Source organism: Arabidopsis lyrata, assembly GCF_000004255.2.
Source record: "Arabidopsis lyrata subsp. lyrata unplaced genomic scaffold ARALYscaffold_7, whole genome shotgun sequence".
NCBI lineage: Eukaryota > Viridiplantae > Streptophyta > Magnoliopsida > Brassicales > Brassicaceae > Arabidopsis > Arabidopsis lyrata.
The window spans coordinates 23,994,111-24,021,664 of NW_003302549.1; the positions used below are offsets into that span (position 1 = coordinate 23,994,111).

The 27,554-nt window shown below is 35.8% G+C and overlaps 8 protein-coding genes and 1 pseudogene across 9 annotated transcripts; 3 read left to right on the forward strand and 6 right to left on the reverse strand.

Annotated features, from left to right (window-relative positions):
- Positions 1 to 308: 308 nt before the first annotated feature.
- LOC9306912 (ribulose bisphosphate carboxylase small chain 1B, chloroplastic) lies at positions 309 to 1,259 on the forward strand. The gene is made up of 3 exons (XM_021019777.1): positions 309 to 514; positions 600 to 734; positions 873 to 1,259. Exons 1-3 carry the CDS (start codon positions 344 to 346, stop codon positions 1,110 to 1,112), a joined length of 546 nt encoding a protein of 181 aa, XP_020875436.1. The 5' UTR covers positions 309 to 343; the 3' UTR covers positions 1,113 to 1,259.
- Positions 1,260 to 3,585: 2,326 nt separating this feature from the next.
- Positions 3,586 to 4,715, forward strand: LOC110226891 (ribulose bisphosphate carboxylase small chain 1B, chloroplastic). Its single transcript, XM_021019776.1, has 3 exons — positions 3,586 to 3,912; positions 3,998 to 4,132; positions 4,297 to 4,715. Exons 1-3 carry the CDS (start codon positions 3,742 to 3,744, stop codon positions 4,534 to 4,536), a joined length of 546 nt encoding a protein of 181 aa, XP_020875435.1. The 5' UTR covers positions 3,586 to 3,741; the 3' UTR covers positions 4,537 to 4,715.
- Positions 4,716 to 7,129: 2,414 nt separating this feature from the next.
- On the forward strand, positions 7,130 to 8,148 carry LOC9304848 (ribulose bisphosphate carboxylase small chain 1B, chloroplastic). The gene is made up of 3 exons (XM_002868730.2): positions 7,130 to 7,387; positions 7,485 to 7,619; positions 7,765 to 8,148. The coding sequence occupies exons 1-3, from the start codon at positions 7,217 to 7,219 to the stop codon at positions 8,002 to 8,004; spliced, it is 546 nt and encodes a 181-aa protein (XP_002868776.1). The 5' UTR covers positions 7,130 to 7,216; the 3' UTR covers positions 8,005 to 8,148.
- A 1,501-nt stretch (positions 8,149 to 9,649) lies between these two features.
- LOC9304849 lies at positions 9,650 to 10,287 on the reverse strand. The gene has a single exon (XM_002870796.2). It carries the CDS (start codon positions 10,253 to 10,255, stop codon positions 9,797 to 9,799), a length of 459 nt encoding a protein of 152 aa, XP_002870842.1. The 5' UTR covers positions 10,256 to 10,287; the 3' UTR covers positions 9,650 to 9,796.
- A 923-nt stretch (positions 10,288 to 11,210) lies between these two features.
- On the reverse strand, positions 11,211 to 13,207 carry LOC110226133 (putative F-box protein At5g38390). Its single transcript, XM_021016784.1, has 3 exons — positions 12,214 to 13,207; positions 11,904 to 12,044; positions 11,211 to 11,821 (listed from the first exon to the last, which is right to left on the reverse strand). The coding sequence occupies exons 1-3, from the start codon at positions 13,156 to 13,158 to the stop codon at positions 11,507 to 11,509; spliced, it is 1,401 nt and encodes a 466-aa protein (XP_020872443.1). The 5' UTR covers positions 13,159 to 13,207; the 3' UTR covers positions 11,211 to 11,506.
- A 1,847-nt stretch (positions 13,208 to 15,054) lies between these two features.
- Positions 15,055 to 15,961, reverse strand: LOC110226583 (putative F-box/LRR-repeat protein At4g13960). The gene is made up of 3 exons (XM_021018536.1): positions 15,770 to 15,961; positions 15,473 to 15,613; positions 15,055 to 15,372 (listed from the first exon to the last, which is right to left on the reverse strand). The coding sequence occupies exons 1-3, from the start codon at positions 15,959 to 15,961 to the stop codon at positions 15,055 to 15,057; spliced, it is 651 nt and encodes a 216-aa protein (XP_020874195.1).
- Positions 15,962 to 16,009: 48 nt separating this feature from the next.
- LOC110226132 (F-box/LRR-repeat protein At5g38396) lies at positions 16,010 to 17,334 on the reverse strand. The gene is given in 3 exon segments (XM_021016783.1): positions 16,010 to 16,116; positions 16,118 to 16,665; positions 17,280 to 17,334. Coding segments are annotated over 3 exon segments (654 nt in total). The 3' UTR covers positions 16,010 to 16,065.
- Positions 17,335 to 21,165: 3,831 nt separating this feature from the next.
- On the reverse strand, positions 21,166 to 22,805 carry LOC110226710 (annotated as a pseudogene).
- A 50-nt stretch (positions 22,806 to 22,855) lies between these two features.
- LOC110226708 (F-box/LRR-repeat protein At5g38396-like) lies at positions 22,856 to 26,241 on the reverse strand. 2 transcript variants are annotated; one of them, XM_021019207.1, is made up of 5 exons: positions 26,052 to 26,241; positions 24,926 to 25,863; positions 24,508 to 24,648; positions 24,130 to 24,420; positions 22,856 to 23,120 (listed from the first exon to the last, which is right to left on the reverse strand). In XM_021019207.1, the coding sequence occupies exons 2-5, from the start codon at positions 25,856 to 25,858 to the stop codon at positions 23,112 to 23,114; spliced, it is 1,374 nt and encodes a 457-aa protein (XP_020874866.1). In that variant the 5' UTR covers positions 25,859 to 25,863; positions 26,052 to 26,241; the 3' UTR covers positions 22,856 to 23,111. The 2 variants fall into 2 exon arrangements, with proteins under 2 accessions (XP_020874866.1, XP_020874865.1); XM_021019206.1 differs by lacking the exon at positions 22,856 to 23,120 and having other exon boundaries at positions 24,042 to 24,420.
- Positions 26,242 to 27,554: the final 1,313 nt, after the last annotated feature.

A 27,554-nucleotide genomic window follows, 5' to 3' on the forward strand; every position in this document is an offset into this window, starting at 1 on the left:
TAGTATTTACTAAGTGTGAACTTATTAACCGAATTAAGGTAAACCGAATTAAGGTCATGCATCTGATTTCTTTTCTTCCAAAAGAAAGGAGCCAAAAGCAACCGATCAAGTGGAGACTAGTAAACCAAACACAATCACTCGTTTCATCACAAAAGAAAGATAAGATAAGGGTGTCAACACCTTTCCTTAATCCTGTGGCAGGCCAGCTAACGACGTTATCATGAACCTGGACCCTTTGATCATTAGGGCTTTTTGCCTCTTGAGGTTCACACTATATATAGGTGACCAGACCAATAGAAAAACAATTAAGTAAGAGAAAAGAGCAAAAGAAGAAGAAGTTGTGATGGCTTCCTCTATGCTCTCCTCTGCCGCTGTGGTTACCTCCCCAGCTCAAGCCACCATGGTCGCTCCATTCACCGGCTTGAAGTCATCCGCTACTTTCCCCGTCACCCGCAAGGCCAACAACGACATTACTTCTATCTCAAGCAACGGCGGAAGAGTTAGCTGCATGAAGGTAATGTCCTATAAAAACTGTATTTTGTCATGTGTAATTAGTGAAATTGAACAAAACTTAGAATAATTGGAATTGGGAGTTATAGGTGTGGCCACCAATTGGAAAGAAGAAGTTTGAGACTCTATCTTACCTCCCTGACCTTACTGACGTCGAATTGGCTAAGGAAGTTGACTACCTTCTCCGCAACAAGTGGATTCCTTGTGTTGAATTCGAGTTAGAGGTAATAAACACTGGACCTTTCGTTTGTCTCTAATCATTATATATTATTTTCTTACATAGCTAAAAACCAAAGTCAATAAGCTTATTTTCGTTTGTCTCTAATCATTGTTCATTGAATGGATTTCGTATTCATTTATAGCATGGATTTGTGTACCGTGAGCATGGAAACACACCTGGATACTACGATGGACGGTACTGGACAATGTGGAAGCTTCCATTGTTCGGATGCACCGACTCCGCTCAAGTGTTGAAGGAAGTGCAAGAGTGCAAGAAGGAGTACCCTAACGCCTTCATTAGGATCATCGGATTTGACAACAACCGTCAAGTCCAGTGCATCAGTTTCATTGCCTACAAGCCCCCAAGCTTCACTGATTCTTAATTAAATCCTTTCTGGAATATTCAATGTTGACTATCCGGAACAATTTTGTATGGTCAATGTAAATTTAAGTAACTATTATCTAGCCAACTTAAACGTTGAGCAATTGTTTTGCGAAAAGTGAAAAAGTTGAAGGTTTATTTTCTATCATTTCCTCTATAATTATATCTATTCATATCATTTCATTTTTGATCTTATCACTTTGAACTCTTTCATCTTCGATTTAGCTCTTTTAAGCAACATTTTATTTCCTTTACATTTCCCTCCTAATTTTTGCTTTTGATTCTCTAGACTAACCTATAATAGAAGAGAGACCTTTTTAGATACCTTTTTGGAAAAACTTTGCACATGAAATCATAACAAAGATGCCTCAATAAATCAAATCTCGAAAGGGCCAGTACCTTGTGACTTAGATGGATGGGCTAGGACGATCTCGCTTTCGAAAAAAAGATTTATTTGATTTTGCTGTGGGTGGAGCAATGTTGACTACCTCCGCACTATTTTCTTGAACGGTTTTGGCTATTTTGTACCTTGTACGCGCTTCTGCTCACGGGAAATTTGTGAGCTTTAAGTTGGTATTGTGGATCCATGACCATAGCTTCTTCCTGTGGCCTTAGGGAGAGTTCTTGCCTCGGTTCCACACCGTCCATTGAAGTGTGCTATGAAAATTCCCCACAATCTGTCATGTCTTCCATGCTTAAGTTGACATGGTGGAAATCATCTTGAGGTGCCACATTTTAAGTGGGCCGTACGTGCAATGGTGTGGTGCTCCGAAAGGAACGGTAGCATGGGTTCCTATAGCATTGGATCGTTTTCTAAACAATATGCATTATGTGTTTATAAATTTTAGTAATTGTACATACATGTCCCAGTTTAAAAACAGATTAACATACATTATAATTTTAAGGGCTGCCTATAGCGTTACACCTATACTATAGCGTTTCAACTCCTATCCACCTGTACTTTCGACCTCTGCCCAATTCACCTTATACTTGTTTTAAACTTCCTAATTCCACCTAAACTATTAAATTCTCCATAATTAACCAAAATCAAGAACTCTCTATAATTGCGATTAAAAATCGTTCAAATCGCGTTTACTGTAGGCCAACCCGAGTCAGATCCGACCAGCTTCGAAGACTTCTTTCACCATAAGGGTTTGACTCGTGTTCATTTGTTTTGTCGGGTCAACCTCGGATTAATATAAACACATATTTTTTTACTGCAATTTGAACTATTTTTAATCGTAATTATAGAGAGTTGGGCAGATGTCGAAAGTACATGTGGATAGGAGTTGAAACGATATATATAGTATAGTTGTAACGCTATAGGCAGCCCTAATTTTAATAAGAATGATATAAACTCAACTAAACTTCCTCTTCTTAGTTTGAAACTTTGCATGACCATTAACTCTCTTATACTGCATAAGACATAATTAGTGACATATTTTTTTCTTTCTATTATCAATATTTTCGTTAGCATGTACTCGTTGTAAGATGAATAGAGAAATAATTGAATTATGAAATAACGAAATCAATGTATATATATATAAAACAAAAACAATTTTACGCTGAACAATTTTTTTTTAAAAAAAGGCAAAAAAATTGCTTGTTTCATATTATAGGATGTTTTGGACCTTTTTTTTTGTTTCACAATATATAATGCTTTGAAGAAAAAATACAAGTTTCTATGTAAAACATTAAATTTAATAGATTATTGACTATTTACATTATGCAGTAAATTATATCACTGATTAAATTATTTTTAATAGATATTAATTTTTGTTTTAATGTTAAAAACTCAAGATTAGTTAATTTCTTAAACTTTGTGCTTTCATCTTTTTTTTTATCTTTTTTTTTTGTCATCCGAAATTAATTATACCTCAAAAGAGAGAGTATTATTTGAAACAAAGAGAGTATTATTTAGCAGATAAATGACTTTTATCTGATTTAATTATAATTTTAAAATGTGCGGGATGAATTAAAAGATCATTTATCATTTTTCACGTTTTGTTTTTTTCCAGTTAGGTTTTTGTGAATGGTTTTTACTCAGCGTAATCATGTTTTAAGAACAAGAACGTGAGAAAGTTAACAAAATACCGTTGCAAGACTTTATTTTTGTTTTACACAAAATGTAGTTTTATATTTTCAAAGTAGTTTTTTTTAATAGAATTTACTTATATTCTTTTTAGTTAAGATAATCAAATGGGAAAATAAAAATATTAATGTGTTAATACAAGATAATAGAAATTTAATCATTTTAATATATATGTAAAAAGTATTCAACCGATATTTACAATTAGACAGAACTAAGAAGTATTAAATTTCTCACCTCACCTCCCAAAAGAAAGGAGCCAAAAGCAACCGATCAAGTGGAGACCAGTACTAGCCATACACATTCACTCGTTCCCTTACAAGAGAAAGATAAGATTATGGAGTTTTCTGCCACTTGGTCTTATCCTAGTGGTCCGAATTGATAAGGGTTTCAACACCTTTCCTTAATCCTGTGGCAATTAACGACGTTATCATGAATTATGGCCACTTTGATCATTAGGGCTTTTTGCCTTGCAGTTCTCACTATATAAAGATGACCAAATCAATCGACAAACAAGTAAAAGAAACAACAAGAAGTAGTGATGGCTTCATCTATGCTCTCCTCTGCCGCTATGGTTACCTCCCCAGCTCAAGCCACCATGGTCGCTCCATTCACCGGCTTGAAGTCATCCGCTGCTTTCCCGGTCACCCGCAAGGCCAACAACGACATTACTTCTATCTCAAGCAACGGCGGAAGAGTTAGCTGCATGAAGGTAATGTCCTATAAAAACTGTATTTTGTCATGTGTAATTAGTGAAATTGAACAAAACTTAGAATAATTGGAATTGGGAGTTATAGGTGTGGCCACCAATTGGAAAGAAGAAGTTTGAGACTCTATCTTACCTCCCTGACCTTACTGACGTCGAATTGGCTAAGGAAGTTGACTACCTTCTCCGCAACAAGTGGATTCCTTGTGTTGAATTCGAGTTAGAGGTACTAAACACCGAACTTTTCCTTTGTCTCTAATCATCCTTTATTATTTCTGTTCATTGGTAGAAACATAAGTCAATAACCGGATTTTAAAACCCGAAATAGACTATAACCGTGTGACTCCTCGACTATCAATGGTATTGAATGGTTTTGTCATCTGTTTATAGCACGGATTTGTGTACCGTGAGCACGGAAACACTCCCGGATACTACGATGGACGGTACTGGACAATGTGGAAGCTTCCATTGTTCGGATGCACCGATTCTGCTCAAGTGTTGAAGGAAGTGCAAGAATGCAAGAAGGAGTACCCTAATGCCTTCATTAGGATCATCGGATTCGACAACAACCGTCAAGTCCAATGCATCAGTTTCATTGCCTACAAGCCCCCAAGCTTCACCGATGCTTAATTCCCTTTCTGGAATGTTCAACGTTGACTAGTATTTCGGAATCCAATTCTATGTGGTCAATGCAAATTTAAGAAATTAATTAGCCGACTTAAAAGTTGAGGAATTATTGTGTGAAAGTGAAAAATTTGAAGGTTTTTTCTATCAATTTCCTTATAATTATATTTACTCATTTGATTTCATTTTTTTTCTTCTAGCTCTTTGAGCTCTATTTTTCGTTTAGCTCCTTTTGACAACATTCCGGTTCATTTAAATTCTCCTCATTATTCTTGCTTTTGAGAAATTGGCTACATTGTTTCGAGAAATTTTGCACATGAAAGCATAACAAAGATGCCTCAATTTATCAAACCTCGATGATTTAGAACAAAAGATTATTTAAGGGGGTGTAACCTTTTAAGATGAAATAGCCATTGGAGATAGCAAAAGGTAGTAAAAGACGTATACACTATAAACAAAATCCAAATGTATGCTTTTAAAATTATAAACATGTATTCCAAACGCCTAAGTGGAATATTCAGTTTAATTCAAGTCCAAGAAATGGCATTATATAAAGCAAGGATCGACAAAGACTGAAATTTGTCTAGCATGAAGTTACTAAATTTTGGAAATTGTGTTCACGTTAAAAGCTGAAACTTAACAGTTATTTATAAGGAAAAGCAGTTAATGTTCCCAAAAAGTTCTAAATGAAACTAGAAACCAAATGATAAAGAAAACGTAGCATCTACATGTTTGGTTTTAGTTTTTTTTTTTTTGACAAAAATATTCAAATGTTTTTAGATTCTTCTATGCAAACGATATATAGAAAATATATACATGATTCAAATATAATACAAATAAAAATAATTATTGAAATTACCGAACATTTTTTTGCATCTCCCTGATTTACTTCCCACATTTTCGTTTCAAATAAAATTCAAGAAAAAGAAAGACGACGAAAAAAAATGACTTAAAAAGACAAGGGACAGAAGCTGGTAACTTAGATGGATGGGTTAGGACTATCTCACTTTCGAAAAATGTTTATTTGGTTGAGGTGCGGAGTGGAGTGGAGCTTGTGATTCTTTGCCCTATATGAGAGTTTTTTCGTGACCAATTATGGTGATTGTGTACTTTGTATACATGTTTCTTCTCATATGGTTGAAATGGGGGCATTTGTGAGCTTTAAGGTGGCAGTCTTGATCCACGACCATAGCTTTACATGACTTTAAGGTGAGTTCTTGCCTTGGTTCTACACCGTTGATTGAAATGAATTATGAAAATTCCTCATGATCCGCCATTTTTACATGCTAAGTTTTTTTTTTTTGAAAAATGCATGCTTAAGTTGAAACGGTGGTTATCAACTTGAGGTGCCATATTTGTGATTAAGTGGGCCGTAAGTGCAACGGCGTGGTACTCAAAGAGGAACGGTGGGGTGGGTTTCACATCGTGATTGTGATGTGAGTATGTATGTGACCAGAGTCCAGGGCCGGCTCAAAATTATTCGAGACCTTGTGCTGATGTATAAAAATTGGTTTTTAAATAATATAGTGAAAATTTTGGACCCTCAATCTTAGAGGAAATTGAAATTTTTTTTTGAGGACCCTGTGCTTTTGCTCCTCTAGCACACCCTTAGAGCTGGCACTGCCAGAGTCACAAGATAATCGTGAGCTGGTCTTACTTGTTGATCGAGAGGCAGCATTAACTCATATAGAAGAAACCATGGACCTCCGACCTTGGGAGGTTTTCTTGGAAATTCTTCCATGATGGAAGCTTACCGCATGAGCATGATACAGGTAGATGCATGATGGTTTCGGTTGTTTGCTCGATCGCTTTCTACCACAAACATATCTTGCATCTAATTGTTGTTGCCTTGTTGGTTCTCAAATATTTACTCTCGAAACAGTAAGATGTTGTTAGCCATACGTAAATCAGAAATAAAAGTATAGTTGGCTAAAACTGCAGTGAGTATAGAATTAACCGATATCAATTTATTCAAATTTCCGTCTCTCTTTTCTTTTGTTGGCTAATATATTATCATTTGAAGATAATATATAGTTTTTCCAAGAAAAGAATATTGACAATTTTTTTGTGGTAAGTGATTTTAAGAATGACTCCAGAATCGACAGGTTACCCAGACAATATTTATCATGGATAAACCTATCGAAAAATCTTAAAAATCAGTATTAATAAAACGGAAGTAGTAATGAACTTCTAAGCTATGCATTACAATACATTTATCTCAATGTCGAATTTAAATAATTTTCTTAGAACTCCTTTTTTAATGCGACCTTATTCACCAAATCAAGTGAAGCCAAATTAAATCATGCATGGTAAATAAAATATCCAAAAGCATTAAATTTAAGGTAATGCGTCTGATTTCTTTCCTCCCAAACGAAAGGAGCCAAAAGCAACCGATCAAGTGGAAACCAATAACCACACATTCACTTCGTTTCCCCCACAAGAGAAGATAAGATAATGGAGTTTTCTGCCACGTGGCATTATCCTAGTGGTCCGTACCGATAAGGGTGTCAACACCTTTCCTTAATCCTGTGGCAGTAAACGACGTTATCATGAATTATGGACCCTTTGATCATGAGGGGCTTTTTTCCTGTTGCGGTTCTCACTATATAAAGATGACAAAACCAGTAGACAAACAAGTAAGTAAGAGAAAAGAGCAAAAGAAGAAGAGAAACAACAAGAAGTAGTAATGGCTTCCTCTATGCTCTCCTCGGCCGCTGTGGTTACCTCCCCGGCTCAAGCCACCATGGTCGCTCCATTCTCCGGCTTGAAGTCATCCGCTGCTTTCCCGGTCACCCGCAAGGCCAACAACGACATTACTTCCATCGCAAGCAACGGGGGAAGAGTTAGCTGCATGAAGGTAAAGTAAAGTCATTAATGAAAGATGTCTTTTGTCATGGCAATTAGTGTAATTGAACAAAACATAGAATAATTGGAATTGGATTCGGGAATTATAGGTATGGCCACCAATCGGAAAGAAGAAGTTTGAGACTTTATCTTACCTCCCTGACCTTACTGACGTCGAATTGGCTAAGGAAGTTGACTACCTTCTCCGCAACAAGTGGATTCCTTGTGTTGAATTCGAGTTAGAGGTAATAAACACTGAACCTTTCCTTTGTCTCTAATCATTATATATTATTTTCTTACATAGCTAAAAACCAAAGTCAATAAGCTTATTTTCTACACCAAAGTTGAGGCTATCATTGTCCATCGAATGGTTTTCTTATGTGTTTATAGCACGGATTTGTGTACCGTGAACACGGAAACACTCCCGGATACTACGATGGACGGTACTGGACAATGTGGAAGCTTCCATTGTTCGGATGCACCGACTCCGCTCAAGTGTTGAAGGAAGTGCAAGAATGCAAGAAGGAGTACCCTAATGCCTTCATTAGGATCATCGGATTCGACAACAACCGTCAAGTCCAATGCATCAGTTTCATCGCCTACAAGCCCCCAAGCTTCACCGATGCTTAATTCCCTTTCTAAAACATTCATATAAATTATCTCTGCTTATTTCATTCCTATTGTCTGTGTTGTTTTCTCTTTATGAGACATTTTATATCGGATTGTCAAATGTCTGATTTATGAATATGTATTTTATATATTCTTGCGTCTTGATTTTTCCGATGCTTAATTAGGTTTAGAATTTTTATTGCGATAAGAAAATATACAAAAAAATCGTTAAGAAGAAAAAAATGCGTTAGTGGTAATATACTACTAGAATAATAAACAATTTTCACCTACAATATAAACCTTAGATCTCCTATGGATCATGTTTACAATTTATATTAAGTTTGTCAAAAATTCAAATAAGATTCAATGTTGCGGATAATTTCATACGATAGTTTTCATTTGATTTTTTACAGATTTCATATGTGGAGTTTATGAGACACTATATACATGTACAATTAGTATTCTAGGTAATTTATCAGTAGAATATAAGAAATTGTTTAAAAATAGATACTATTAGATAAAAATAACATATGGATTTATATTCTCGTTTGTCCATTGTTTTTAGAAGAAAAACGTTATAAGAAATAATATTAGAGTAAATATCCTTTATAAGGACTGTGAAGTGTGTAACATGTGTTTGTAGATATCAGTCACACAAAGGTAATAGTAATACCTTAAAGGAAAGGATGGTCCACTTGAAAGGATGATAGACACGTTTGTGGACGGTGCCAGTGCCATATACATAAAGATAGGCGCTTGTGGATAATTAAGAGTCCATTTTTAAATTTATGATTAAGACCCTTTTCTTAATGATCTCACCTATCATTTTGAAACTTGTGTGTTCATTGACTTTATGAAACTACAAGAACTCATCTAATTTGTAACGGAAAGTTCTTTGAAGTTTTTTTTTTTTTAATAATTTGTGTAGACTTATTTGGTTGCTAACTAGAATGTATATAAATTAGGCATTATCTCCTAAAATTGATTCTAAAAAGGTTAATCCAGTGTAGGTAGTCTATTTGTTGGCTAAATTTTCTTGAAAATCACTTTATGTCTCATCTTATTTTAGTAGATCTTCGACAATATTGGTTCTTCTAATCCATCACGAACTGAGTTCCACTTATTGGATCAACAACAAACCCTACCTAGAACATATTATTGAGCAAATTAAAAGTTAGACTTTCTCACCATCTTATTGAATAGAAATCCAACTCAAAAACCATTTGACAATAACTATAATGCGTTGGATAATACCCCTTATATTGAAATCTCACGTTCCTAACAAGCCCCCGTAATGCATATCGAAGGGATACCATGAACCGATTTGTTGAACATCTCATCGATTCGAAGGTGATGGGAGAACTCCAACGATGTCATCCTTGACCCTATTGATCGCATATGAGCTGATAATATGTAAAGATCAAACTTTCAAATCTATGAGAATGCTCCAGCAATTATTCCCTTATATGGTACCAAAACGGCTTGTTTCTTATTTAGCGCAATGCCTAGTTTTGTTTCCTTTCGACTAATTCCCATACTATGTATATCTATTTCTAAGTCTAAGTGTTCTATATAAACATTTGAATCTTAGTTGTTTCAAGTCTTTCAACATATTATTCGAAATTTTGAGAAGTTTCTATATATAAACATAAACGAAACTGAACCCTTTAAAGATATATTATTGTCTCGGTCGATATACACTGATTTCTTAATATCTTCGTCGATCTTAAGAAATCCTATCAAAGTATCAACTATTATCTATGTATAGTTTCACCAACCCAAAATATATGTAACAAATTAAAACCCTTAATCTTTAGTTAAACCAACTCTCACCGCTCATGACCGCGTCATAACGCTGCCACCATTCCCACCCAAACGCAAACGCAAACCACGTCCATTCCTCTTCATATGTTAACTTATACGGCCACTCCTCAACACATTTTGTAGAGAGCATTTCCATCTTTTCCTTGATATTCTCCACCGCGCCTTTCTCTTTCTCCTCCTTTTCCTTTTCTACAACACTAGCAATAACATTACTTTGATCATTTTGCATCTCATCCTTCTTTCTCATCAACTTCATGATCATCATCGATTTTTTATGTTTAGGCAGAGATTTCATGCTCTCTTTGTGAACGTTCATTCGAGCTTTCGCGGTCATTCTCGCGTGTTTAGATTGATCTCTTCGAGTTTCCTCTCCTTTTCTCGATCTATTTCCCTCTTTACCTTCATACACCGAGCTTACACGAGCTCTCTTCATAGAATCCACGTGCATTCACCCATTTTTAACAATAACATTAATAGTGTTTTATAACTCGGAATAATAGGATAAGACTTTATATATATATCCCATTTATAAAACGCGTATTGTTGTTATGGGTTCACCATACACGTATGAGTCTCCAACAGCTTTGAATTTCTTTTTTTTTTGGGTCAAAAGAGCTCCAAAAACTATAATGGTAAGAGCAACGAATCAAACACACAAAAAAAGAAGAAGCAATCAATAAGAGCAAGGAATCGAACACAATTTTGAAAAGAACAAGATTCGAAATACACAAAAATAGGGAAAGATTAACGTGAAGTCTTGGTTATATAATGAAAGCTGTCAACGGTAAATCCATCATTAATTAATGGTGCTCGAGCGTTTCGTTTCTGTAATGTAATGTAAATTGTGTGTGCTTTTCATTTGGGTACGTGGACATGCATCCGTTACGTAACACTTTCGTTTGACTTCTCTTCAAGGTTCTTCATACTTCAAAGGAAGTTCTGAAAATTTCCTGTTGGGGTGTGAACAGAACCTAAATTTATCGATTCGAATTAAAATAATCAATTTTGAATAATATACTCCCTCCGTTTCATAAAGAGTCTCGTTTTAAGGTTTTATTTTTGTTTCACAAAGAGTGTCGTTTTAGGTTAATGCAAAATTTAATGATTTTTTATGTTTTATGACTATTAGTATTCTGCAGATTGTTTTACTATTGGGCAGATTATGTTTAGGTATATAGTTAATGATGTTTTTGTTTAGAAAAAACAAAAAATTTAATGTTTTCTTAATCTGTGTGCAAAACTCTAAAATGACACTCTTTGTGAAACAGAGGGAGTAATTTGGTTGAATAATCGGTAAAAACATTAAAAGTCTAGATTCCATTTTCTTGAATGATATAAAATATTTTTTGGGAAAAGAAAAAAAAAACCATTGTAGGTAGCTACAAACATTCAAGGTCTTAAGCTAATTACTTGTGAAACTGAATTACTATTATCTCCATGAGTTATCGTATCGTGCTTTACTTGGGAAATGTTTACTACATATATGAAAATAGAAACAAAAGAAAGTCTTTTATGTTCGATGTTGTATTGCATTCATTGGTCTTACACTAGGACACAACACTACGTATTATGATCATAGGGACAATGTTTAACATCAGTTTATGGCCTGAGCTAAATAACGCGTAAAGTCTTTTCGGCTTATAAGCATATATATGCTTTAGTTTATGTTCGTCAGAGGCTTCATCGTGCAGTCTACTTCTTATGCATGGTAACCACTAACCAGGAGCTGGACATTGCTACTCGATGATTTGTTGTAGAGTTTTATCTTCTCCGCGATAACTTCAGACACTTCGCGCTGTGTAGGACCCTTCTCCGTAATATAGATCTTTAGCTCCTTTAAACACGGAAAATAGTCCAAGAAATGCTTTATCATGTGCATTTCTTTCATTGTTCCTTGAGACTCTTTAATCTCTAACACTTTTACTGGACAAGATGTGAGTGAACGACCTTTTTCTTCTCGGGTAACGCAGTCACATGCATCCCCGCATTTATCTGTAACATGGTGCAAGAGACCCTGGAACCATAAAGGAGACAATAAGGGACCCAAATTATGAATTCTATCTTTGTACATTTTTGGAAAATGAGTTGTTTTATACCTCAAGGACTAGAGTTTCAAGATATGGACAGTTCCTTAGAAGAACTGGCATTGCTTGCCATCCTCGCCTCTCGTCACTCTTTATAGTTAAAGATTTGAGGTTATGGAACACTGGCATCGATTCACAGCAATGAGAAAGCACCTGATAACAATACAAGCCGCACAATTAAATTTTTTGCTTATTTTGTTAAACATGGGACCGAACAAACAAGACTGCGATGATTGAGACAAAGTGCTGGTTCTATTTCTTTTATTTCATTGAGACCAAGTGAATAAAAAATATCACAATTGAGAAAAGGAAGAAAACTAACCTCAAGAGTATTAGGAGACAAATAGAGATACCGTACATTTCGAATGCCATTCATAAGCTTCCCCACATTTGCAAATCGGAGAACAACATTGTACTCATCATCCTCTAACAAATCATTGTTTGGCGCTCTTGCTCGGCTGATATCTTCTTCAATTACACAAAGGCTGATTCGAGCCTCAAACAAGTTTCCCATTTTAGCTAGAGGGTAATCTCCCACGACATAATCAGAGTAACATATGTAAACAAGACTAGGTGTATCGAATGACAAAGTATCTAAACAACCGCTGGGATTTATCGTTATGGTCTTGAGGCTTGCACTTGACACAGTCAAATCGGCAACATCGCAATATTTCCAGTGTATTCTATCCAGGACTAATTCCTCAAGCGCAGGCAAAGCATGAAGAAGAATCTCAAACATATCAACAGATAACGAAACTAATTCAAGAACGAGAGTGTTAAGCATCGGTAAGAAAATGGTCCCATCCAACCAACAAATATCAAATCCAAATCTTAATTCGAGCTTAACTAGTTTCTTGTTCTCAAAAACTTTTGGAAAAAGATTATAGTTATCTCCTGATTCCGGATCCAAAAGGATTGATAGATTAATCTCCGAAACACCACGCACCATCACATTCTGTATCCAATTATCCACTCGATCCGAGTCAACACCGGAACAACCGAGGGAGAATTTCTTAATGGGAGAGTTACCCTGCAATGCCAGTACTCTATCAACAAAATCCATGAAGAGCTGTCGAATATCATCTCTTTCCTCTTTACGCTCTTCGGGATACAAAAAAACAGAGTCCTCAATATCAAGATTAGGGACAAATGCAATCATATTACGCCACCGCTTTGAGAGAACGGAAGTCAAAGCAGCATCTTTTGTGGGAAGGAAGGACAATACATGACAAAGAACATCGTCAGGCAAATTGCTTAAGAGATCCATCTTCTCAGCACGAAGGAAGACAGTGTATAACCAAACAGTTTCACTACAAACAAACAAAGATATTTTCTTTAAAGTGGTAAAGCAATTGGTTTGAACAAGAAATTTAACAGCGCAATTAGGGATCTACCCAAAAGGAAACGTGTGAACTAAGAAACCCAAAAACAGATTTAATAAACTTCGAAACCTACCTTGTTACAAAAGCTTAATCCAAGACCCAATTTTTTTGGGATTTTAGTCAGAAGAGAAGAGTTGGGAGTTTCTAAATCACTTGCTCTCAGGTTCGACAAGACATGCAAAGGCATCCGATAAACCTAAACATCCAAACAAATCTCACAAATATTAATTACTTTAATATCCATACAAGCAAACACAATATTTTAGAATTTACTACAATTTTTTTTTGTTAATTACTTATTTTAAATAGAATTATATACACCTATATGGAAACAAAATCTTCTCAAAATCTTCTCAAAATTTCTTTTGATTATTCTGATAAATAGTAGTATATTTTTCTAAAACGTGAATTTAGTAGTAATTAATATTAACTAATTTATAGTTTACAAAATTTAAGAAAATTTTGAAAGAGAGAAATTAAAAAAAAATGTTTTTAAAGTCTAAATATATAAGTAATAGAGATAAATACTCTAAAATCAATTATATTATTTTTATAAATTAAATTAACTATTTGCAAAAATAATATTTCTCTAGAATAAATTCAAAATATTTTTATATAATTGAATTAAAAATATTTATAAGTAATCACATTATATTTTATTTCATCATAAATTATTTTGAGTGGGATTATGTATACATAGTTTGATGTATTCAAAATATATTTGCGTAAAATTTAATTTATTTAAAATAATTGGAAATACTAAACGCATCAAATGTGCTACTATGTAATTTGGCTGCTGGAAAGTCTGTAATTTGAAAAAAAAAAAAAAGAGAGATAGTATTTATAAATTAAAAGGAGTATAATTTAGCTTTTGAACAAAACTATGAGGAAGTTTTCTTCCTTGAAGACTCATCAGTGGGCACTAGCTAGTACACCTTTTTTACATCACAACTATAATACTATGCTCGACAAAGCTTGACTCACACTACAAAGCTGGAATCTATCTTCAAGATATGAAAGTTTGTTTTCGTATTTGAAACCAGGAGATGCCGAAGCATTGAAACGGTTTCATTTTCAAAGAGCAAAATTTAGACAAGCCATATATAGCAAACTTCGTTTGGTTTCTGAACATGTTAAGTTTTGCGATAGTAAGCCTAACTTAGGCTTCTGTTGTACCTTTTGTCATTTGGCTTCAACGAATAATAACTTAAAGAAAATTGATGGCGATCAATTTAGACAAGCCATATATAGCAAACATTCGAAAAAGAAGAAGACAAAAATAAACTACAGTTTCCCGATTGGTTTAGTTTGAAACAGTTTCAAGGAGACTTTGGCATAACTATGAGCAGCTTTTGTTCTTTAGAGACTCCATTGTGCAGTCCACTTCTTATACAAGTAACCACCTAATGGATGAGGAGAGACAATAACTTGTGAGTCCGAGAAAGCATTGATAGATAGGTGTAGCCGGATCTACGTTGCTAAGGCTGATGGAATGCTTCTCATCGATTAAATCAAAACTTGAATGAGACGTTGATGAAAAAAGTTAATAATTCGATTTTCTAAAAAAAGTTCGTTTCCACCTTAGTAAGCTCTAAATTAGGCTTATTTTGTACCTTACTACCTTTGTAACATTTGCCACTTCAACTAAATACGCCAACAATACCATCAAGAGAAAATTGCTAACGAGTAAAAATAAACAAGACATGCGATCAAAGTAAATGACTCAAAAATATGAGAAAGAAGAAGAAAAACACTATGACCAACTTTGTTCTTCGAATACTTCATTGTGCACTCCACTCCTTATACAAATAACCACTTACCAAGAGCCGCACATTGCAATTCGATAACTTGTTGTAGAGTTTCATCCTCTTCGCGATAACTTCCGTCACTTCAGGTGCATTCTCTTCAATATAGATGTTTATCTCCTTCAAACACGGAAAATAGTCCAAGAAATGCTTTATCATGTTCATTTCTTTCATTGTTCCTTGAAACCCTCTAATCTCTAAATTTTTTACTGGACAAGATGTGAGTGAACGTTCCTCTCGAGAAACGCAGTCACAAGCATCCCCGCATTTATTTGTGACATGGTGAAAGAGACCCTGAAAGCATAATGGAAACAATAAGAGATTCAATTCAAAGTATGAACTCTATCTTCGTTCATGTTTTGGCAAATGAGTTTTTTTTTTTTTTTTTATATACCTCAAGGACTAGAGTTTCTAAATGTGGACAGTTCCTTAGAAGAACTGGCATTGCTTGCCATCCTCGACTCTCCTCACTCTTAATAGTTAACGATTTGAGGTTGTTAAACACTGGTAAAGATTCACAGCATAGAGAAAGCACCTAAATACAAGCCAAGCCAAAATTGGCATTATTCCATTAAATGTTTCAAGACAAGACCTTCACTTCTTCGTTAAATGGGGCCAAAGAAACATGACCTTCATGCTCCATGAGTTGACCCGAAGAAGATATTACAAGAAAGAAAAGAAGAAAACTGACCTCGAGAGTATTAGCAGACAAGTCTAGACACTGAACATTTTGTATGCCTTTCATGAGCTTCCCCACATTTGCAAATTGGAGAACAACATTGTCCTCACCATTAGCTAACCAATCATCGTTTGGCGCTCTTGCTCGCTCGATTTGATCTTCCGTAACCAAAAGGCTGATTCTAGCCTCTAATAAGTTCCCCATTTTAACTACGGGGTAGTCTTTAGCAGCATAATCAGAGTAATAGAAGTAAACAAGACTAGGTGTATCAAATGAAATAGTGCTTGAATAATGGTTGGAATTTAAAGTTAGGGTCTTGAGGCTTGCATTTGACACGGTGACATCCGTAACGCTCCAGAACCAGAATACATCAACCATGACTAATTCCTCGAGCGCAGGCAAAGCTCTAAGAAATAACTCATCAACATAAAACCCAACTGACTCAAGTTCAAGAGCTTTAAGCATTGGTAAGAATATTCCACTAGCCAACCAACAAATCTGGATATCCAGTTGGCCAATACAAAGTCTGTGTAATTTCAGCTTAACTAGATTAATGCTCTCGAAACGTTTTGAAGACAACAGAATGTATTCACCCATACACAAATCGATTGACAGATCAAGTTCAGAAACACCACGCGTCAACACATTACTTATCCAACCATCAACGCAGTCTGAATCAAGCTTAGTTTGACACTTGAGAGAGACTTTCATAATGGGAGAATCACCTTGCAATGCAAATATTCTATCCACAAATTCAACGAAGCTCTGTCGAATTTTGTACCTGTCCCGCTTACCCTCTTCGGGATGCAGAAAGATAGAGTCATCAATATGAAGATTAGAGACAAATACAAGCAGATTGCGCCATCTCTTAGAGAGAACCGATGTCAAACTAACCTCCTTGGTGGTAACGAAGGGGAACAAATTCTCAGGGGCTCCTCAAGCTCCAAATTTTGTCTCAAATACTCCTCAATGGTAGAAAGACAAAATTACCCTTAATGAGGGTTGATTTCGGGTGATAAAGGTTAAATACAATTAAATCGGTAAGTGTTCAACGAAAAACACAATAGCTCAGTGGTTGCGAGCTCCATGCGCACGCGCGCGCCCCCAGGGTTCGAATCCTTTTATACCAGTTGTAACTGGTACAACTAGGGAATATTCGGGTACAACTAAGTTGTGGTATAACTAGGAGGTGGTACAACTAGGTTGTGGTACAACTAGGTGGTACAACTAGGAGGAGGTACAACTAAGGTCTGGTACAACTAAGGTATGATACAACTAGGAGGAGGTACAACTAAGGTCTGGTACAACTAGGAGGTGGTACAACTAGGTGGTGGTACAACTAGGTGGTACAACTAGGAGGAGGTACAACTAAGGTCTGGTACAACTAGGAGGTGGTACAACTAGGATACCTAGTAAAGGGGTAGTTTCGTCCTTTCATTAAAAGGAGGAGAGTATGTGGATTAGAGGAGAGTATGTAGATTAATTTTTTGACTCTGAGGAGCAATTGAGATTAGTCTCCTAAGGAAGGACAATATATGACAAAGAACATCGTCTCGTAGATTGCTTAAGAGATCCATCTTGTGTGCACGAACGAAGAGAGTATACTACCAAACAGAGAAAGGTTTGGTCAGAAGGAAACAATTATAACTGGTAAAACAATATTTGATTTTGGACATGAAATTTAACAGAGAGAAACCCTAAGTAAATGTAAACCCTAAGTTAAGAAAGCAAATAGGAATCTATGCAAAATGAAACTTATGAACTACGAAACCCTAAAAAGAGAATTGAGTAAACTTCGATACTTACCAAACCCAAATTATAGGTCAGAGAGTTGGTAGTTGCTTAATCGCTAGTTCCTTTGGCTCTACAAAGCAAAGGCATCGAAGAAGCCGAAACATGAAAATTTTAAGCAAACAAAATTTAGGGTTTTATTTTATCCGGTTTAATTTCGGTTAAACCGGGACAGCTTGAGTTTTAGGCTGCAAAACTATTGCTTAAAAAAACTTTAGAACTAAACAGAGAAGGAAGCAAACTTTACGCAGGTAAAACAAAGAGCAAGATTTTGTTCCTTGAAAAAGACATCATAACTTGGTAACTCGTTGTAGTGTATCATTAGCCCCGAGACATGGTCAAACATTCCAGGGATTATTTTCTTCAGCATATGTATCTCCATCTCCTTCAAACATGGAATGAGTACAGGAGATACTTTATCATCTTTAACTCTAGAAATGTTCCTCGAAATTTGTTGTTCAAGTATTTTCATTGTTTCCAAGTGTGGGAAGTTCTTTCACATTCTTAGCATTGCTAGCCATCATAAAGAAAGCACCTGAAACTAGACATTACCTAGTTGCAGGCCCGGCGCGCAGGACAGGCTACCCAAGCCACTGCTTGGGGTCCCACAATTTTTTTTTTTTTTTTTTTTTTTTAAAGTATTTTTTGGTTATTTAGGCCCATTTTAAAATTTTACTTAGTTAAATTAGTGATATTGAGGCCCATTTTTTTGGATATTTTTTAAAAACAATAATAAAAATTAACATATATAAAAACAAATCATATGTTAAATATTGTTAATAAATATCAGGGCCTCATTTTATATTTCATTTTATATATGTTTCCAAAGCAAGGGTTGCTTTTTTCTTTTGGTCTATGAAAGCAAGGAACTCTTTTATGTTCGATGTTGTATTGCATCCATTGATTTTGCGCTAGGATACAACAATACGCTAAATTAGATCACTCAACAGTGAGTCACCTTTTAAATCTATACGCTATGAGATGATTGCGGTTAATACATCAATGTAGAACAACTCAAAGCAAATTGCTGGGGAAGTAAAGATTATGATCAAGCGATCATATATGACTGAAAACATCTCGATAACTTGTTGTAGTGTTCCACCATCTCTGCAATAACTACAGGGACCACTCTGAACTGTGTAGGACGACCATTCTTTTTCATATAGAAGATTTTCATCTCCTTCAAAACACGGAAAATAATCCATGAAATGCTTTATCATGTGCATCTCTTTCATTGTTCCTTGAAACTCTTTAATCTCTAAAACTTTTACAGGACAAGATTTGAGTGAACGACCTTTCTCCTCCCGAGAGACGCAGTCACAAGCATCCCCACATTTATCAGTGACATGGTGCAAGAGACCCTGAAAGCATAAATGAGACAATAAGACATTCAAAGTATGAATTCTATCTTTGTACATTTTTGGAAAATAAGTTTTTAAAAAAAAATTCCTTAGAAGAACTGGTGGTAGTGCTTGCAATCCTCGCCTCTCGTAACTCTCAATAGTTAAAGATTTGAGGTTGTGATTGAGAGCATAGGGAAAGCACCTGAAAACATCATCGTCCTGTATCCAATCATTATTTGGCGCTCTTACCCGCTTTATTTCGTATTCAGTTACCAAAAACCAGAGTTGAGCCTCAAATAATCAAGATGATCCTTCGGATACAAGAAAAGAGAACGAAAAGTTCAGTCCTTAGAACTATGGTTACCACAGTCAACGAGGTAATAACTCTTTTCCTAAACCGTTATATCCTTAGACACAAGACCATGTTTTCAGAAACCAACACTCTGTTTTAAATCCTTGTGCAGGTTGATAAGAATCAATACTGAATAACACAATCAAGCACTTGCAAGAACTGGAGGCAAGAGTAGAAGAGCTAGAATCATGTATGGGATCAGTTAACTTCGTAGAAAGACAAAGGAAGACGACAGAGAACCTTAACGACTCTGTGTAGACATCAGGAAACTACGATGATAGCACGAAGATCGATGGTAATTCAGGAGAGTCCGAACAAGTCACTGTTTTCAGAGATAAGACACATTTGAGAGTTAAACTCAAAGAAACAGAAGTTGTGATCGAAGTAAGATGTACTTACAGAGACTACATAGTTGCAGACATCATGGAAACTCTGAGAAATCTTCACATGGATGCTTTCTCTGTTAGATCTCACACACTTAATAAGTTCCTCACATTGAATCTCAAGGCAAAGGTAAATTAATCCTGAAAGACCAATCTTCTTGATGTTTGGAAAAGACAGCTTTGTGTTTTCTTGACTTACACGTAACTTTTTTGGGTTTATGCATGCAGTTTCGTGGGGCTGCAGTTGCGTCCGTATGAATGATCAAGCGAGAGCTGAGAAGAGTCATTGGTGATTTGTTTTAATGTTCTTCATAGTAGAAATCTTGTTGATCTTAAACTTTTGATGAAATGTTATATTTATTTAGACTTTCTTGAACCTATATGCAATGTGCCATTAACTTTACATCAAGTTTTCCGGGTTTTTGTATGTAAAGTTGGCCAAGATTTGGTTGGAATTTTCGACATTGTTGTCTCTTTCTCTTCTAAAAACCAAGATCTATACTTATAGAAGTTCCTGATTAGTAATATTTTCCGACTTGATCAGGTAAATTCATATCGATTGTCATCAGAATTTTTTGTCCGATCATAAATTAAAAAAGTTGCTATTGAAAAACCTCAATATACATGGGCGATTTATCTTTCATTTGATTGTTTTGAGCTATTATATGATTCATATAGATAGCATAAAAAAAACCAATTGGCTTTGGCTCAAGTTCTTTCCCGTGAAGAGGATGGACCATACACATATCCTATTATAATGTTAGTGTACCCTATTGGGTCAAGGATTATGATCCCACGGGAAAGCTAAAGATTTTATCCACCTCAAAGCCAATTGGTTACTAGTGCTTGTTTTAAGCTTTCTTATATACTAGCTTAAATTTTCATATGTTTCCGATGTGGGACTTGTTAGAGTTACTAATGCAATTTTTCTGTCGACATTAACATAATAAGGTTCTACCTTAAACATCAAGTAATTGACTTGGTCCTCGTAGGCTTTTTATGTTCAGTGGGCTTTTGGGCCGAAGCAAACCCGTCTGATAAAAGAAGCTAACTCCCGCCGAAAACCCTAAACTTGTCACGTAGCGTTTCTACCGAAACTTCTCCGTTTGAATTTCTCTCATTTTGTTGGAGCAAATCGACAGATCTTGAAGATTATATGTTTTGTTTTGACATTGAATATGTGAAGATACGAAGATATTTACAACGAAGGACTGGTCTTTCAATGATGCAGGCGGCAATTTCGTCAATGAGCAATATCAAGTAAAACATTTTTTGAATTTTTCAATACTTTCTCTGTTTTAACTTTTTTTTTTTCTATTCGTTCAGATTCTCTCACTTGTGTGTATGATATTCAGAATCCTTTGTTAAGTACTGAATAATCATCCACGGGATAATCAAAGTATTAGAGCCTCAAATAAGATTTTATGGTACAAACAGAGAAAGTTTTGGTTTTTAAGTTTTGTTAAGTTTTGCGATAGTAAGCCGCCTAAGTTAGGCTTCTTCTGTACCTTTTTTCATTTGGCTTCAATGAAGAACAAATAAAAAAAAATTGATGGCGATCAATAGTAAATGACTGTAAACATTCGAAAAAGAAGAAGACGAAAAGAAACTACAGCTTCCCAATTGGTTTAGTTTGAAACAGTTTCAAGGAGGCTTTGGCATAAATATGAGCAGCTTTTGTTCCTGAGAGACTTCATTGTGCAGTCCACTTCTTATACAAGTAACCACCCACTAGGAGCTGGACATTGCAACCGGATGATTTTTCATAGTGCTCCATCATTTCCGCGATAACTTCAAACACTTCAAGGACTCTGAACTGTGTAGGATCATTCTCTTCCATGTAGATTTTTATGTCCTTCAAACACGGAAAATAGTTCAATAAATGCTTTATGATGTGCATCTATTTCATTGTTCCTTGAAACTCTTTAATCTCTAACACTTTTACTGGACAAGATGTGAGTGAACGACCTTTGTCTTCTCAGGTAACACAGTCACAAGCATCCCCGCATTTATCTGTGACATGGTGCAAGAGACCCTGAAAGCATAAAAGAGAGAATAATGTATTCAATTCAAAGTAAGAACTCTATGCGTTTACACGGTTTGGCAAATGACTTGTTACTACACCTCAAGGACTAGAGTTTCAAGATGTGGACAGTTCCTTAGAAGAACTGGCATTGCTTGCCATCCTCGACTCTCGTCACTCTTGATAGATAAAGATTTGAGGTTATGGAACACTGGCATCGATTCACAACACATAGAAAGTACCTGAAAACAAGACAAACCACAATTAGACATTTTGCCATTACATGTCTCAAAACAAGACCTTCGCTAGTTCGCTAAAAATGGGACTAAAAATAAACACGACCGTCCTGGATTTCCTTATTTTTATTTCCTCGAGACCAATTGAGTAAGGATATTACAAGAAAGAGAAGAAAAAGAAAACTGACCTCGAGAGTATTCGGAGACAAGTTAAGATACTGAACATTTCGTATGCCTTTCATGAGCTTCCCCACATTATCTAATCGGAGAACAACATTGTCATCCTCATCATCATCCTCCACCCAATCGATATTTGGTGCTCTTATTCGCTTGATTTGAACTTCAGTAAGCAAAAGGCTGATTCTAGCCTCAAATAAGTTTTCCATTTTAACAACGGGGTAGTCTTTAGCAACATAACCAGAGTAACAGAAGTAAACAAGACTAGGTGTATCAAGCGAAAGAGTGCCTAAATAATAGTTGTAATTTATTGTTAGGGTCTTGAGGCTTGGATTTGACACGCCGACATCCCTATATATCCAGCTAACAGCAAACAAGACTAATTCCTCAAGCACAGGCAAAACACAAAAAAAAAACTTATCAACACATAACCTATCTGAGTGTAGAACGAGAGTATTAAGCATTGGTAAGAATATGTCCCCAGCCAACCAATCAATAATACCAACACTGTTTAATTTCAGCGTAACCATATTCCTGCTCTTGAAACATTTTGAAGACGGCCTAAAGAAAGATGCTCCATACAAAATGATTAGCACATCAAGTTCGGAAACACCACGAGCCAATACGTTACTTATCCAACCATCCGCTCGGGGTGAATCAAAGCCAGTTCACTTGAATATCGACCCTATCCTCCTTACCCTCTTCGGGGTGGAGAAAGACAGAGTCATTAAAATCGAGATCATAACGAAGAGATAGAAACTTTGAAGTAAGAAACCCCAAAAAGGAAAGAAACTGAGCACATGAAAATTAAATATCACGTGGTGAGAGAAGCACAATCAGACAGAGTAATCAATCTACTTCACTGTTCAAGTGAATGAAGAACAAAGAGCCGATATACTTACCAAAGCTCTCGGAACGGCACACTTTGAGAGGTTGATAGAAAAGCTTAGAATTAATGAGTACAAGCTTAAAGGAAGTGTTGGAGTAAGCTTGTCTCCAACAATTAAGAACGAAGAAGAAGATTCAAAAATTAGAGATTGAAATGAGTTTCACGATACCTGCAACAATGAAGAAGGTAAAGTCAAATAAACATGTGAGTAGCACATGTCTATGAAGAGAAGAAGTATCCACAAGAGAATCAATCACAAAAATCACAAAGAAAAGATGCAGCAGTCAAATACAACACAAATTATCTCTGTGTTTGATGATAAAAGTTTTAGTCTTTGGGTTAAGAGAATGAGAGCAATATTAAAGTCTAGATCTCTGACTCTATGGACTATTGTTTTACAGGGAAACCCTAAACCACCAGAAACTAAAACAAAGCCGACAGAGGAATAACTAATTGCGATAAAAGAATGGAAAGAGTTGGAGATTAAAAACCAGCTTATTCAAACTAGAATAGAAGACGGACTAGTGTTTACGAAGTTGACTAGTGCACGTTAACATAAGAAGCTTTTCCGGTTTACCAAATATGAATCGGTAACTTTAATAAACTGGATAAAATGAATCCAAACTTGTAGTATATAGTATTTCCTATGTTTCATTTTAAGTGATGTTTAAGGTTGTTGCACACATATTAAAAAATCACAAAAATCTCTTTTTTTTTTTTTTTAAAATATCATTAAAATTTAAATGTATTTAAGTTTTACATAGAAAATTGAAAACATCGCTTATAATTAAAATGATATGTAGGGAATAGTAAAAAAGTTTGTTTTCTACCTTAGTTAAGCTTAATTTAGGCTTCTGTTCTACAATACTACCTTAGTAACATTTGCTACTTCTAATAAACAAGCCAACATAGAACTAAGAGAAAATTGCTAGCGAATAAAAAATAAAGAAGACAAGCGATCAAATAGTAAATGACTCGAAACATTGGACAAATAAGAAGAAAAAACAACATTTTTGCAATTGGTTTAAGTTGCGATGGTTAGGTTTGATATGTTTTCAAGCCAATGAAATAAAAATAAAATTAAACCAAATTCAAATTCCAAGGGGAAAACTATGAGCAACTTTTGTTCTTCAAAGACTTCATTGTACACTCCACTCCTTATACAATTAACCACTTACCAGGAGCTGCACATTGCAATTCGATAACTTGTTGTAGAGTTCCATCCTCTCCGCGATAACTTTAGACACTTCAGGTGTAATACTATTCTCATCAATATATATTTTTATCTCCTTCAAACGCGGAAAATAGTCCAAGAAATGCTTTATCATGTGCATTTCTTTCATTGTTCCTTGAAACCTTTTAATCTCTAAAACTTTTACTGGACAAGAAGTGAGTGAACGACCCTTTTCCTCTCGAGTAACGCAGTCACAAGCATCCCCGCATTTATCTGTGACATAGTGCAAGAGACCCTGAAAGCATAAAGAAGACAATAAGAGATTCAAAAAAAGCATGAACTCTATGTGTGTACACGTTTGGCAAATGATTTGTTTCTATACCTCAAGGACTAGAGTTTCTAAATGCGGAGAATTCCTTAGAAGAACTGGCATTGCTTGCCATCCTCGACTCTCTTCACTCTTAATAGATAGAGATTTGAGTTTTTTGAACACTGGCATTGACTCACAGCATAGAGAAAGCACCTGATAACAAAACAAACCACAAATAGACATTTTGCCATTACATGTCTCAAAACAAGACCTTCGCTAGTTCGATAAAAATGGAACTAAATAAACATAACCCTCCTGGATTTCCTTTTTTTATTTCCTCGAGACCAATTGAATAAGACACACCACAATTAGACATTTTGCCATAGATGTTTTAAAACAAGACCTTCCCTACTTCATTAAAAGTGACCGTCATGCTCGAGATATTGAGACGAAGAAGATATTACAAGAGAATAAAAAAGAGAAAACTGACCTCGAGAGTATTAGCAGACAAGTCTATATACTGAACATTTCGTATGCCATTCATGAGCTTCCCCACATTTCCAAATCGGAGAACAACATCGTCCTCACCATCCTCCACCCCATCGTTATTTGGCTCTCTCGCTCGTTCGATTTGATCCTCAGTTACCAAAAGGCTGATCCTAGCCTCAAGTAAGTTTTCCATTTTAACTAAGGGGTAGTCTTTAGCAACATAGTCAGAGTAACTGAAGTAACCCAGACTAGGTGTATCAAATGAAAGAATGCCCGTGAAATGGTTGGAATTCATTGTCAGGGTCTTGAGGCTTGCATTTGACACGGTGACATCCTTACTACTGTAGTACCCGAATACATCAACCAGGACTAAATTCTCAAGTACAGCGAAAGCACTAAGAAAAGACTTATAATCAACAAAAAACCTAGCTGACTCAAGGACGAGAGTTTTAAGCATTGGTAATAATTCGCTCTCGATTTGGCAACCAATATATGCATTGTGTAATTTCAGCTTAACTAGATTCTTGCTCTCGAAACGTATTGTAGACATGAGAATGTATTCTTCCACACTGAAACTGATTGACAGATCAAGTTCGGAAACACCACGCACCAACACATTACTTATCCAATCATCCAGTCTTTCTGCATCAAGCATACCTAGACACTTGAGGGAGACTTTCTTAATGGGAGAATTACCTTGCAATGCCAATATTCTATCCACAAATTCAACGAAGCTCTGTCGAATTTCGTTCCGATCCCGCTTACCCTCTTCGGGATGCAAAAAGACAGAGTCATCAATGTGAAGATTAGAGACAAATGCAAGCAGATTGCGCCATCTCTTGGAGAGAACCGATGTTACAGCAGCCTCCTTTGTGGTAAGGAAGGACAATGTATGACAAAGAACCTCGTCTGGTAGTTTGCTTAAGAGATCCATTTTCTCTGCATGAACGAAGAGACCAAGCAAAGAAGGAAACACGTTAAGCAATTGATTTCGAACCCTAAGTTAACAGAGAGAAACCCAAAGTCAATGTAAACCCTAAGTTAACAACGCAAATAGGAATCTATCCTAAAGGAAACTTGTGAACTACGAGACCTAAAAAGAGAATTGTGTAAACGTCGATACTTACCAAGACCCCAATTCGTTTCATTGGGGAGATAGAATCTATCACAAAGCCCCTTCTCCGTCCGAAAGAACGTTGCTATCTGTCGTTAGAAGCTAATATCTTAGGTCAGAAAGAAGAGAGATTAGGAGTTGTTTAATCGCTGGTTTCTTTGGATCTACAAAGAGAAATGAAGAAAAGTGATCGGAGAAGCCGAAACATTGTAAGCAAACAAAATTTAGGATTTTATTTAATATATAGATATAGATACGGTTCTTAAAAATCACTGGTTTGATTCGGTTCAACCGGTACAGCTTTATAATTAAACATAGAAGTAAATCAAACTTTTTCATCTTTTTCTTAAATGGGAGGACTTTAAAAGGTAAGTTGTTCTTTATCATCTTTTTCACGAAATGTTTTATCATCTTTAACTCTAGAAATGTGTTAATTCAAGTATTTTTCATGGCAGCAACATCTCGAGCTGGAGTTTAATCACTCCTCTTCTACTTGACTCCTCTCAGCCATACCTCCACGTCTTCACATTAAGGTATGTATTCCAAGCATCGATTCATAGTTTATGGAGAGAACGCAACAGTAGGCGGCATGGTGAGACTACTATCCCGGCTTGGGAACTTGCAAAAATCATTGACAAAAATGTTTAAAACATATTTAGGACTATCCAACAGTTGGGGAACTCAACAGTTCAAAACTGGTCGGTGGTCTGCAGTTTTGGTTTCATACCGCTTCGAACAATATCTAATTATGTTTAATTTTTTTTCAAGATTCTCAAAACAACAGTTGCATTTATTGTAATGAATATAAATTTTACATTCATGCAAAAAAAAGAGAATGAGTAAACCTACATTGATTACAAAAGCTTACAAATTTTAGGGATTTCGAGGGAGGGAGGGAGGGAGGGAGGGAGGGAGGGAGGGAGAGTTGGGTTTCTATGTCTTTCAGGTTTGACAAGAAGGCGTCGGAGAAGGTGGAAGACGATGACAGCAAGCAAACAAAATTGAAGGTTTAAGATTAATTTCGTTGACCGGAACACCTTAAGTTTTTTTGGCCTACGAAAGTATTGTTTATAGTTATAGAGAAGAGAAGTCAGAGAACCAAAGCAAAGTTGACCAAAGAAGAGCATAATATGTAACTTAATTTTAGCTTCTCAACAAAAACTATGAGTAAGTTTTCTTCTTGTAAGACTATCCAGCAGGGCCGGTCCTAGCATATTAGAGGCCTAAAGCATATTTTCATATGTGGAAAATGGAAAAAAAAAGAGTGATATGGTCATTTGGAGGTTCAAACTCACGGTCTAAGACGAGTCCAAAGACTACGTAACCATCTTAGCTGACGAAAAAGGTTTGTAATGTAGCCCATATTTTTAGAATATAATATGTGGCCTAAAGCACATGCTTCACTTGCTTTATGGACGGGTCGGGCCTGCTATCCAGTGTGCACTAACTATCCACTGCACATCTTAAACATCAAAACTATGAAACAAGAGTCCAAGACCAACACTTTCAGCTCTCA

Excerpts from the sequence above, each read along its gene's own strand:
- LOC9306912 (XM_021019777.1), top strand. The coding sequence starts at position 344 with ATGGCTTCCTCTATGCTCTCCTCTGCCGCTGTGGTTACCTCCCCAGCT. Across the intron at positions 515-599 it reads GAAGAGTTAGCTGCATGAAG|GTGTGGCCACCAATTGGAAA; the intron begins GTAATGTCCTAT and ends TGGGAGTTATAG. Across the intron at positions 735-872 it reads GTGTTGAATTCGAGTTAGAG|CATGGATTTGTGTACCGTGA; the intron begins GTAATAAACACT and ends ATTCATTTATAG.
- LOC110226891 (XM_021019776.1), top strand. The coding sequence starts at position 3,742 with ATGGCTTCATCTATGCTCTCCTCTGCCGCTATGGTTACCTCCCCAGCT. Across the intron at positions 3,913-3,997 it reads GAAGAGTTAGCTGCATGAAG|GTGTGGCCACCAATTGGAAA; the intron begins GTAATGTCCTAT and ends TGGGAGTTATAG. Across the intron at positions 4,133-4,296 it reads GTGTTGAATTCGAGTTAGAG|CACGGATTTGTGTACCGTGA; the intron begins GTACTAAACACC and ends ATCTGTTTATAG.
- LOC9304848 (XM_002868730.2), top strand. The coding sequence starts at position 7,217 with ATGGCTTCCTCTATGCTCTCCTCGGCCGCTGTGGTTACCTCCCCGGCT. Across the intron at positions 7,388-7,484 it reads GAAGAGTTAGCTGCATGAAG|GTATGGCCACCAATCGGAAA; the intron begins GTAAAGTAAAGT and ends CGGGAATTATAG. Across the intron at positions 7,620-7,764 it reads GTGTTGAATTCGAGTTAGAG|CACGGATTTGTGTACCGTGA; the intron begins GTAATAAACACT and ends ATGTGTTTATAG.
- LOC9304849 (XM_002870796.2), bottom strand. The coding sequence starts at position 10,255 with ATGCACGTGGATTCTATGAAGAGAGCTCGTGTAAGCTCGGTGTATGAA.
- LOC110226133 (XM_021016784.1), bottom strand. The coding sequence starts at position 13,158 with ATGGATCTCTTAAGCAATTTGCCTGACGATGTTCTTTGTCATGTATTG. Across the intron at positions 12,045-12,213 it reads TGTCTCCTAATACTCTTGAG|GTGCTTTCTCATTGCTGTGA; the intron begins GTTAGTTTTCTT and ends TATTGTTATCAG. Across the intron at positions 11,822-11,903 it reads TTGAAACTCTAGTCCTTGAG|GGTCTCTTGCACCATGTTAC; the intron begins GTATAAAACAAC and ends TTATGGTTCCAG.
- LOC110226583 (XM_021018536.1), bottom strand. The coding sequence starts at position 15,961 with ATGGGGAACTTATTAGAGGCTAGAATCAGCCTTTTGGTTACGGAAGAT. Across the intron at positions 15,614-15,769 it reads TGTCTGCTAATACTCTCGAG|GTGCTTTCTCTATGCTGTGA; the intron begins GTCAGTTTTCTT and ends GCTTGTATTTAG. Across the intron at positions 15,373-15,472 it reads TAGAAACTCTAGTCCTTGAG|GGTCTCTTTCACCATGTCAC; the intron begins GTATATAAAAAA and ends TTATGCTTTCAG.
- LOC110226708 (XM_021019206.1), bottom strand. The coding sequence starts at position 25,858 with ATGGATCTCTTAAGCAAACTACCAGACGAGGTTCTTTGTCATACATTG. Across the intron at positions 24,649-24,925 it reads TGTCTGCTAATACTCTCGAG|GTGCTTTCTCTATGCTGTGA; the intron begins GTCAGTTTTCTC and ends TTTTGTTATCAG. Across the intron at positions 24,421-24,507 it reads TAGAAACTCTAGTCCTTGAG|GGTCTCTTGCACTATGTCAC; the intron begins GTATAGAAACAA and ends TTATGCTTTCAG.